The sequence below is a fragment of the Epinephelus lanceolatus genome, chromosome 12 (assembly GCF_041903045.1).
Source record: "Epinephelus lanceolatus isolate andai-2023 chromosome 12, ASM4190304v1, whole genome shotgun sequence".
Taxonomy (NCBI): domain Eukaryota; kingdom Metazoa; phylum Chordata; class Actinopteri; order Perciformes; family Serranidae; genus Epinephelus; species Epinephelus lanceolatus.
Genome location: NC_135745.1, coordinates 8751796 through 8764119, shown reverse-complemented (window position 1 = coordinate 8764119; position 12324 = coordinate 8751796). Strand labels below are relative to the sequence as shown.

General features: G+C 40.4%; 1 protein-coding gene across 5 annotated transcripts in view; it reads right to left on the bottom strand.

Moving 5' to 3' along the window:
- The window catches only part of astn1 (astrotactin 1), a 591813-nt gene that overhangs the window by 426237 nt on the left and 153252 nt on the right, over positions 1–12324 (bottom strand). Inside the window, exons 6-8 of one of the 5 annotated variants that reach the window (XM_033650224.2) lie at positions 9818–9967; positions 8009–8161; positions 823–990 (exon numbers count right to left, since the gene is read on the bottom strand). In XM_033650224.2, coding sequence (XP_033506115.2) covers positions 823–990; positions 8009–8161; positions 9818–9967 — 471 coding nt within the window. The remainder of the gene's footprint in view (positions 1–822; positions 991–8008; positions 8162–9817; positions 9968–12324) is intronic. The other 4 variants (XM_033650225.2, XM_033650227.2, XM_033650229.2 and 1 more) reach the window with 4 other exon arrangements.

Sequence of the window (12324 nt, the reverse complement as noted above, 5' to 3'; positions counted from 1 at the left end):
ACGGTTCGACACAAATACATGTACCGTTACGGCCCTAATATTCGGTATTCGGTACTTGGTATTCGGCCAAGAGTTTAATATTATTTGGCTTCGGCTTCGGCTTCGGCCACAAATTTTCATTTCGGTGCATTCCTATAACTAACTCAAAGTAACATTGTCTCTGGAAATAATCCCGACAATGTTGTCACCACAATGTAATGTAATTATAGTCAGGAATATATAAAATTAATTTATTTTTTCCTTTTTCATGGGATTGGGACAGGATGGGATTATTTTTGTGGCAGTGGGATGGGACAGGATTGAAAATCCAATCCCGTGTCACCCTCTACAGCACATCACCCTCCTATAGGTCAAGGACTTCTGTATATATTACTCCTCTTCTCCTTAATGGCCATTGCTGTTTGTCTGAAGGCCAATCTAAATCAGAAGAATTACACAGGTTGTTATTTGGGCTGATGATGGTGCTATTACCATAGTGTTTACTTTCGTCACATTTCCTTCACACTTTGTCACAGTTTTAAAATGAAGCCCGTCATTATGTAAAAGCAGCTAAACCACCAAGGTAATAATAGTATCTATGGATCCAAGCAAAAACCTACTGTATGATTACTGGTTAAGCTGCAAGCATGAAAAAAAAGAAAGCCAGCATTAAAATGACTGTAATCTAACTGTATCCTCCATGGACGTGGTGATGGAGGCTAGTCAAGCGAGAGAGCAAACACCGTGTGCCTTTCAACTAATAATTAATAAGGTTTCCAAGGTAACAATCTGAGCAGGTAGAGCACAGAACTGATACTTGTTTATGTTGTTTTCTCGGCTCACCTGTCTCCGGGTCACACTGGTGCTCGCAGGGATCCAGGAGGCGTCGTCCACACAGCTCGCTAACCCAGGGCCCGCTGGCATTCTGCTGGTAGTACAACAAGATCTGGGCTGGGTTCAGCCAGTCTGAGGCATCCAACTGGCTCCCCTGCAGCAAAATAAACCTTGAACCTGAGAAGGATGGATGAGGGAAGAAATGAGAGATGGATAGGGGGTTGAAGAGACAGAGAATTGGGAAAGGGGATAAAGGGACGTGGAAGGTGGATGAATATATGGTGGGTGGTGGGAGGGTGGAAAAGAAGGAAAGAATGAGAGGGAAGGAAAAGACAGTGAGTACAAAACAGCTCACATCAAAAAACAAATAACTGCCTTTTTGGGCAAGTGTCATTTTAACAATTATTAAAAATATTAAAATAATAAGAAGGACAAGGACACAAGATATTTTGGACCTTGCAACTCAAATACCTGCAGCTGATTTAAAGACAGCGAGCAGATTATTTTATTACTTTAAGCTGAAATGGGGCAGGAGATGCTTTAGAGGTGAGGAAAACTTAAACCCTAGAGTTAGAAAACCTTCAAAATAAAACAGTTTGATAAAAGCAGAAAATAAATATTTGATCACAGGAATATCAGTTGAGGATTTATTTGGCTTCAAGATGAACCCATTCCTACAAACACTGCATTAAAAACCTCAAACAACCTTCTCAGCTACCACTGTGGTATCTGAAAACCAATTATTAGCATGTATTATCATTAAAGCAAGGGCTGAGATCCAACCAAGATAACAAACCTTGACAGCTAAAACTAAAAGATAAAAATATTCAAACTGCGAGAAACATTTTAATGAAACAATACCTGTAATAACAAGACTAACACTTCTGCTGGTAATTATCAGTAACCACAGGCAGCCACTTTGTTGCCCTGCAGCCAAACACATGCGCCAGTGAAGAAAATAGAGGTTTGAATTTTGTGTACGCATTTCCCATGGCGTTTGAATAAATATTTGCAAGGATTATAATGGTGAAGGTTCACACAATGTCAAACATAAATAAATCATGTTAGTGTAGTTTGGACTGCTTACTGTATGTACTAAAGGAAGGCCTTTGTTTGGCTGCGGGTTTACTGATAAACCTCGTCTTCTTTGTCCTTCCCGTTGGTGCAGTGGGAAATTGTGTTATGGACTTCTCTCCTTTTCATGTATTTCTTGCTGAGCCAATGACTTTACATACAGGGTGTGTTTAATTTGATTATGTTTAGGGTGATGGCACACACAGATTAAATTGGCTACACGCCCTGGTGACTGTGACTGGATATTAACTTGGTTAAAGTTGAGGGTCTGTAAAAAAAATTTACTCCTCAAACTCAAACTGTTCAGACTACTCTGCAGTTTCACTTTATAAAAACACGTCAACAATGTCACTGAATATTTTTGTATGATTATTAGCAGCAGAATCAACAGCTAAGAATAAATTAACAGTTCCAAAGCTGTTTCCCCCTGAACTCCCAAGGTACATGCACAAAAAAGCACACCTCCATCTTGATCCTCTCATGCATTATTAGTGGGACTCGTGCCATAAATAAAGGGACTTGATGGTATTATTGTTGCATTCCAGTGTCAGGTCACCACATCTGCTGCGTCTGTGAACAGCCTTTAATGGCCCTTTGAATTTAAATTCTTATGCTTTGACAAAAAAAAAAAAAAAATAATAATAATAATAAAAATTTTGCTTCACATTGTTTACTAGCCATATTTGTATCTGCCACCATGAGGGGTGAATAGAAACGTATGCCCATAAAGAGTTGGAATCTTGACAATATCGATGAGCTATAGTGTACTGTTGCTTGTTTCCAGTGTAGATTTTAAAATCCAGGCATTTGTCCAGCAAAGATAAATTGAAAGGGACAGTTCACACCAAAAATTAAAACAACATATTTTCCTCTTATCAGTAGCGCTATTTATCAGTCTAGACTGTAGCAGAGTGTTGGAGATATCCGCCACAAAGACATCTGCTTTCTCTTGAATATAATGGAACTAGATGGCATGCCCTTTTGGCGTTACCAACTCACAAGACACCTTTTAGTGTCTGTATGTGACACACAGCTGGCTCCTATAATAACATTGTTGAGTTGTGGTTAGGTTAACACAACAAAACTACTTGGTTAGGTTCACATCAATGACGTAATTACGTCAAATACCTACGTAAGTTATGCAACAGTACTTTGAACAATGACTATTGGTACGCAAAATGAACTGTGATCACCTGGATAAAAATCTGTTTTTGTTTTATCCATCCATCACGCCTCCCTCCAACCTTACGCAGATTTTCTTGCGTATAAACTACGTCAGTTGCTCTTAGCACCAAATATTGTGCATCTCAACACAAAAATAATTCTTATACTGCCTCTGTGCCACAATGCCTACAGTTCCTGACAAAGCATCAGTATCTGACAACCTGGAAATGAGAAGGGCTGGGTGCTCAAAGCGCCAAAAAATAAATTTGAAAAACTTAACAGCAATGTCTCTTTCCAGAAATCATGACCCAATTACTCAAGATAGTCCACAGAGCTTGTTGTGAGCAGTTTCATGTTGGAACTATTTTCTTTTACTGAACTACACTCGCTAACCATATCAACGCGCAGAACGAAGTGTGCATCTACTGCTAGCTCACCTAGGACCACTGAGCTAGCTAATGTTACAGCTCAGCCAAGGAGGAAGCATTAATGTTAACATCTAGCACTGTCACGAGCACGAGCCTCTCGTGCGTGAGTAGATGCTCACTTCCCTCTGCACAGTGATACAGCTGGCTGTTGTAGTTTGGTGAAAAGAAAATATTTCCTACATGATACTGCTCAAAACAAGGTCTCTGAACTATCTTGGGTAACCAGGTCACCATATCTGGAAAGAGACATTGCTGTTGAGCTTTTTAAATGTATTTTTTTTTTTTTTTTTTTTTTTTTTTTTTCGTTTTGGTGCTTTGAGCACCATAAGCAGAGTGCCATCTAGTTCTAATTATTTTGGAAAGAAGGCAGACATCTCCAAAATCCGATATCTCCAACACTTAGCCACTCACATCAAAATAATCTAGATTGATAAACAGCACTACAGGTAAGAGGACAATTATGTGTTTTTTAGGTTTTGGAGTTAACTGTCCCTTTAATTGAGGAAAATGAGACAAGAACTGCATATACATTTATCTGATATTAGTACTACTTCAAAAGTTGATATCGAATTGTTACACCGAATACACTTGAAAACTTGAAGATATCTCCTAAAGTCACTTTGCATTTCCGAGGAAAGTTTAAAGCCTTGAAAAATATGCAATACTTTGAAATCCAACCAGCCAACCCCACCCCCACCCCCACCCCCCAAAACACAGCTTGTGGACACCGAATACAGCAGGTGTCACTGTAATACCTGACACCGACAGTTATCCACTGTGTGATCTCTGTAAATTAGCAGCAACTCTCATTGACCAAAGCCCTGTCCATTTGCAAACATGGGATGCACTGGGCATTTGCTAACCCAAGCATATTTAATGACTTCTTGGCAGGCTCTGTGTGCCCTAGTTAGTGCCATCCCCTTTGATGATCCCTTTAAAACTAGAGCACACACTGCAAATGGCCGGCACATCTTGTTTGTCTAATTGTGGAGGGTCGTAAAATTGCTCGTAAAAACTTTCAGACCTGAGACACCAATCAGCAATGTTTCTGTTTTTATGGCACATTTTATGTCCTATTTGATGTCTCTGGCAATCGGGGATATGCAGTATTTTTGTTTTCACATCATGAAATGGATTCTAATATTAAACATAAGTTATTTGTGGCTGTATGAAAAAAAATAATGTACTAACTGACTTCTGACGAAAAAAAATGTTAATAGAATATGAAACTAGAGCCAGTTTGATTCAGATATTCATCATCACCTCAAGTGTGAATCTCTCTGGAGGACTTCCAGAGCTAGAACAGGTGGAGTGGGCACCAGGCTTAATAGCCGATTGAAGCACCACTGTACAGCACTTCAGTCAGAGTCTGAATAGGGCTGTTGTGCAGAAATTGAGCAATATTACATGAGATATTTATGAGTAGAAAATGTTTCATAACTGAAACACTAAAACAATGCAAAACAGAAACAACATAAAGAAAAGAAAAGCATTCAAGCAGTAAGTTTTTTACTTAAACCTTTGAAGTAAGTGTTCATTTGTTAGTCTTTGTGCTTTTAATCTTTGACACGTGACAGCAGAGATGGACAGGAAACGTGAAGAGAGTGCACCATCACATTACAGTCGTAGGTGGCCATTTCATGAAACCTTGACATTTCAGTGACTCATAAAGGTTGTTACAGGGACAATGTTGAAAATAAAAATTCACCAGATTGTAGGCACTTTCCTGGTGGTAAAAAACAATGACAGGCAGGTGCAAAGTAACAGAAAAATATGAAAACATGATTCACTCTGAGCAAGCGAGGTCTCTTCCATTATGGTCAAAACAAACTGTTTTTTTTTTTGTTTGTTTGTTTTTTTAAAAAGATAGAGCAGGATGTATTATTGGAGTGTAGCTCATCAGCAGTTGTCTTGCTGTAATAATTTATTGAAAGAGACCTTTCTTGGTCATTATTCCTAATGTTTTTCAGCCACGCAAGCAGAACGGCACCATGGCAATGACAGTAGTCTCTGTTTTGGTGCAGACTAAAATCTCTCCACTAACTAATGGATGGACTGTCATGAGCTTTTGTATACAGACATTCGTGGTTCCCATAGGATGAATCCTCATGAATGCGGTGATCCTGTGACTTTTCATCTAGTACTATAGCTACTACCACCATAGAGTTGTTCACATTTGTGGTTTTAAAAGCCCAGACGCATCACACCAATATCAAAGAAGTGGTGACAACAAAGGCGGACTGTTGCTTTGCCTCATGTCTCAGCCAAAAGTTGCATGTGAACACACAGCAAAGACCACAGCTGACAGCCAACTAGTCTTAGTCTTGAGACAAAAAAGTTAATTAGTTTTAGTCACATTGTAGTTATTTCAATCCTTCATAGTTTTACTCTAGTTTCAGTCATCAGAAATTCAAAACATTTTAGTTGGCAAAATTCTTGACATTTTAATCAACTTTTAGTCCTTATGTTTTCTGTATGTTTTTTTTATATTTAAACTAATTCAATTAGGCTAATTAATGTATTAGAAATTAGAATCAAGGTGACAGGTTGTATAAAAATTTAATTTATTAAATTAAATTAATTTATAAAAACAACACACCCATCTTCTTCAGCTGCTTTATGTTCAGTGCAAGTTAGCCTGTTAGCATGCTAACAGGTTTAACTATCATGGTAAACATGCCACACCTGCTAAATATCAGCACTGTTAGTACCTACACTGGAAGTGTCGTAGCCTGCTGATGTTAGCATGTAGCTCAAAGCAACACTTTGCCTCACTGAGCCACTAACATGGCTGTAGACCCTGAGCCTGCTTGTCACTGAAGGTTGAGTCACTAAGGTTTTTCACTAACTGTGCGTTCCCACCAAAAGTTCATGAGCGTCATAAGCAGCCAGCAGCCATTCATTTTCAATGAACACTCGCGACAAAGAGCGTCACTCGCACCGGCTGCAGCGAGCGACCGCGAGCAGCGCGATGCCAGCGACCTGAGCGTCAAGCTGAAATTGAGAGAAGCTGAACTTTATGCAAATGAGCAGCGCCGCCACCAAAGCAGCAGCGAGCAGCAGCCATTTGCAGACCATGAATATTCTCAAGGTGGGACAGTGAAAGAAAGAAAGAAAGAGATCTTCTGCAGCGCAGCTTGAAAGCCCCGCCCTTTGGCAGCCTTCTGCAAGCCCTGCCAGAGCTGCCAGGCAGCGTGATGCCAGCGACCTGAGCGACCACTGGCAATTTTGAATCTTTTGGTGCGAATGCACAGTAGGAGGTTGAATTTTCAACAAAATAGATATTTCAAGATGGAGTGAAATATTCAGGTTCTGGCAGATGGCCATCCAGGACGATAGTATGATGGTCCTTGACAAGGGCTAGGCATGACATACAACAAAGCTCCCTAGATACGCCTTAGTTATGCCCCTTTAACCACTGAGCCACTGGGACGAGCCAAATGATAGTCTGAGATGCATTTGTGACACATCCCAGACAAGACACAGATGGAAGTACAACACCTGTTTCCACAAAAATACAATTTAGGATGACAAACCCTGGCCAGATTTCCTTTTAAGACTCCTGGTTAGTCATCAAGAAAAGTTTGTCCTATCCTTTGTTATGAATCTTGAACAGCAGTAGATATTGTTATCCTGTGTAAAGAGACAAACATCTCAATATGATTACTTTCCCTGATGTGAAAGGCAAGGAAAAAGGTGTGACTCTGTGTTTCTGTGGTTTCCCTCATAGTATTTGAAGGCAGACACATGCCCAGCTGTTGGCATTAATAGCTTCTTTCCCCGGTGGTAGAAACCAGATTTTCATCTGATTCACCATGACATCAAATCAAGTCTGATGAGATTGTGGAGACATTTATGGAAACATTCTAAATCGATCCCAGTTTTGTAATTCAACAGGCGAATTCCCCATCTTTCATCTCTCCTTTCAAAGTTCCCTCCCTGGACGCCTCCCTGGAATTTTAATATCTTCCTGGCAGGGCAGCGTCTACCACCGGAAAGCAGCAGCGCTCCGAATCAAATCAGACCTCCAGATGATAGATGAGTGAGCCTAGTCACAGTCTATAATATATCTGGACTGCCAGCTCACTTCTGTGACAGCTGAAAAATGCCAAAGAGCAAGCAGGAGCCAGTGCTTGGCCCCCACGGTGCTTTTTTTCTTCTGCAGGTGCTACATTGAAATTCATTAGCGAGGTGGTTCAACGTATCAGAAAGTACAAGGGGAAGAGTGATGGAGGGTTTGCTGCGGGTGGTCACTGCGACCTGGCCTCAATGTGCTCTGATGCTTTGAGGGCACATCTGTTGTGTGGTCTCACATGGGAAACCCAGGGAGGGGGTGGTCGACCTGGCATTTACCTTTGTCTTTGAGAGTGCAAAGCAAATCGGCAGCTCGACCGCAAAACGCAGGCACTCCGTTTGAGAGAAATAGCGGGCTGAACTCTCAGGAGGGCGGCGGAAAAATGCCAGCTCAGCCCCCTGGGGCTTTGAGCGCCCACAGAGGCTCCATCCACAATCTGAGTGTAAAGCCTTACCGTCAGCAATGAGGTGCTCTGGCACATGTAGGATTACCCGGACTGAGAGGCTGCAGGACATATGAGAGGAGTAAACCAGGCCAATCACGCAGCTGATGACACTGATCAGAGTCAGGGTGGTCTTATTGATGGGGCTCCGCGGGGAACCTGCTGCTGGAAACAAATGCACAGGGAGGGAGCGGGGAGTGGTGGGAACAACAAACGATAGAGACATGTGAAGCAGTGACCGTTTTTCATTCCCCCACAACCCCTGCATATCATAGACATACATGCACACAGCCACACACACACTGCTTACATGGGGAGTCATTTTACAAACAAGCCAAAAAATGGGCTTAGCGCCCATGAAAAGGACCTTTGGATCAAAAACCTGAAGCCCTTTGGGAGGTTTAGATTCGGCATAGCTCGGTGGCACAGAAATAAGGTTTACCTTTGAAGGGTATTAACATCCACACAGGGATGTGGGGGAAAAAGGAGACATGGGCCTAAATGAAAGTGGTTCAGAGGTTGTTTTGCAACCTTCCCTCTTTCCTCCGCTCTCCCTCTCTGCCAGGGCGAGAATGCTTCCCTTATCTCTTTCACTCCAGAGTGCAACACAGAAAGTGTTAAACGTGACCCACAGGGGCATGCATACATACATGCACACACAAAAAACCCACAGTGACCTTGAATATAGCCACTCACACTTTGTTTGAAGAGGTTATTTTTTGCATAAGCAGAATAACTCTAGATTATATTGTCACTTTTAAATTAGTCAGGCAGAACTTTCTCATTCAAAAGCTGCCCAAGGCAATCCTTTAAACAAAAGCCTAAGTAGAAAGCTGACCTATCGTATTATGTATAAAGCTAGTTCAGAACTTACCCAGAAATCCTGGATGTGGGGCGTAATTTCACCTTTTTTTTAAAAAAGTTAATTTTCTTTTATTTTTATGACATTGCAGAAATTATCTCCAGGAGACATTTGGCTATTACATAAAAAAGTGGAATATATATAATTCAATAATTTCACCCCCCCCCCCCCCCCCCACTCATCATTCCTCTGACTTGAAGAAATACTCCCGTCATGCCTCATGAATCATTCCTTTCCTCTGGATGTAAACAACATAGTTAGGGCAGCATTGCAGCCACTTTATTCTATTCTTAAGCTTCGCTCTAATTAAAGGTGTTGGCTACACTTCTGGAGGCATCGCCATGTTTGTGACACCTGTGCACATGACGGGGGAATAATTGGCTTAGAGGTGCTGTGAAGGCTTGTAACGCCCTCTGACAGCAGCTATTATTTTGAGGGAATTGTCTCTTTATTTTTTATTTATTTATTCTTTCCTATGTCTCTCTTCCACACCCCATTACTGTACATCAAAGCTGCAAGGACATGGCATGCTGAAAGATAAAGCGTGCTGCACCACTTCACTTTGACAGCATTTGCACAGGATCCTCCTCAGAAATAATATTTGGGTGTAATATTATTTCAAAATATGGTGTTTTTCATGTCGTCAAATGCAATCGATATCAAAATATTCTGCACTGGAAACCTCTGATCTCATCGTCTTGTTTGATTTCAGTCAACAAGATTGTATGCGGATGCACTGAGATCAGTGTGACATGCTCACAACCACTGTTAAACACACATTTATGTGCATACTGTGTACACAAATTCCATGTATTTCCTTTAGGAATCACGAGCACACACACCACTGGAGCCATCCATCTGCTATATGCACTGTAAAGGTTACTTGTCATGCGTCGTGACGATGGTAAGACCATCAGACGACGGGATAAACTGTCTGTAGGTGTATGAGTCCTCCTTACCCCCTGAGCCCCACGCGCTGTTGGCATTACCATTTCTCATACCTCGACTCCGCCGGCGACTGCGGTTTGGATCGGTGTAAAAGGCCAGCTGAGGCTCGCTGTCTGCCTCCGTTCCAGAGTCACCGTCTGGGTTCAAGAAAGTTGAACCCGCTGTTGGATTCACACATGAAAAAAAAATAAAAAAAAATACATCTACAATGAGGAGGACAAGAGTTCTTGACCAATGGTGGTTGGCCTCATAGAGATGGCAGGAAAAGGGCAGCCAGACCCAAAGATGCTGGATTTAGCATGGAAACAGATTAGAGCAGAAAAGTTTTCTTCAAGCAATAACTGAAATGTAGGCTAATGGTGATGGAAGCCAAACAGAAAGCTGATGTATCATTTAAAGAAAAGCTTGAAGACAACATTTCCCCCTTGAGCAATTTAACTTTAGCTTTGGTTGAGCCATTTCATTTACTGAACCAACAAGAGGACAATATTATAGATCCTTGACTTGGCTGTCATGACGTCCTCATAGAAAATGAAGCCAGACAAAACTTTTACAGCAGATGCAGAAGCGTCCACACATTTCAGCTTCTTGCCTTTGATCTGTGCTTTGTAAGTGAATGGCCTTTTGCTGAAGAAGTCCTTGGGAGAATGCAATTTGAGCAAATTGTACTTCACCTTGAGCCGTTTATTAAAATCTGGCAAGGTTTGCTTTGTAAAGTGAACCTTTCACAGTGGATATTATAAATACCCTCAATGAAGGAGAAGTGATATAATAATGTAGAAAGCCAGTTGAATATGCGAGTTTGAGCAAATTTGAATTCTCTCTAACAGGAGACACATGAGGGATGAATATGCCATTGAAAATGACTATACACACTGTTTCATATTTATAAAAGTGATGAACAAAGATCAGGGCTTCATTTAAGAATACAGTACATTTTTTGCTGTTGCATAAATGGATGGTTAGAATTTAAATAACTGCACAAAATCCTACCATTGATCTCATTGCCTACTTGTTATTTTAGGACATACTGATGCTTCTGCTTCAATAGTTTGGGATACGTTTGAGACTGAACTATGTGGATTTGGTTACATCAGCATTTAAAACAGCACATTTTTGGAACCAAAGTTAACTTATTTTGGTTGAACAGCTAAAACCAGTGTGTTTTCTCATGAAGGTAGGACAAATTTACACGCTTTTGTGTTCAACTTCAGTGACCTTTGACATGTAAATTTAAGTCACCGACCAAGTGAAACTTCTTGACATTACTGGCCATGGAATTGAGACAACCCAAAATTTTGGAAAGGTCACAATGGACGAAGCTACTATATCATATTAGCTGCATTCTCCATCCAGTTTCACGTAGCTCTGTTCTTCCACTGTATAAACTTCTCAAAAAAATGGATGGTACAAATGCATTGTCATAAATTAACTGTGTTAACTTACTATCCATATGGCCACAAAATCATTAAACTTCAAAAGCACCTTTCTTTTTTGGTGTGATTGGGCACTTACTTCAATTTATGGGGATTGTTTCTTTGTTTTTCACAAAAAATCAGTTGTAATTTCAAATTGCCTATTTCACCATTTTCTCTGTGTTGTTAGTAAAACGTGGATAGTTACTGCAACCTGTGTTTGAGTCCTGCATCAAAAAAGAACAGGGCTCAGAAAAAGAAAACCAAAGAGGATTCTCCTTATTAAAAACTTTCCCTATCTTATAATGACTTCCCCCACTTTTGGTTCAACTGAGCGCTGACATCTAAGTTGCCTGAAACACAAAAACTCATTGCTTCTTTCTGTCTTTGACTTTACAAAATGGTCACACTGCCTTCATTTTCCGTTTCACTAAGACTTTGAAGTAATCAAATATATGGCTGAGATTTAGCACACGACACCCAAGTGGAAAACTGCACCCAGTATATATACCACAGATATTGTGTTGTCACAAATTAATTACAGTGCACTATGAATTAGTAATAGTGTTCTATAAACTGTTGGGTACTTGTCCCTGGTGTTTCCATGGAAACAGAGGTCTTTTAACTCTTGAAATATAGATAAAGAAATATCTAAGCAAGAAAGAGTAAATTAAACGCTCTTTGTTTATACAGATGTATGGTGTCAACAGCTCCTGCAAACAACCTCTTACTGGCACAAGCTGAGAAATATTTAATCAATCTACCAACCTGAATAGGTTACATGGTTAAATACATTTTTTTTTTTTTTTTTTATCTGTAAATGGGAGTGCTGTACAGTCTGGTTGTTAGTTGCATGTGACAGCTTCATTCCCTCGTTCAAACTGTTTTGAACTTCCAACTTCTGTCTGATTTATGATATTCATAATGATATAACTCCTCCCTTTGTCTCTATTTGGTCCCACAGCAAAGGCCTATGATATGTCGCTTCTGACATTTCTTTAGTATACTGTTTAAAGCATGTAACACTTTCCTCTTTGACAATTACAATATATGTAGACAGACAAATATACTGTATATTGACAGTTGTGTTTAATCTTATATCA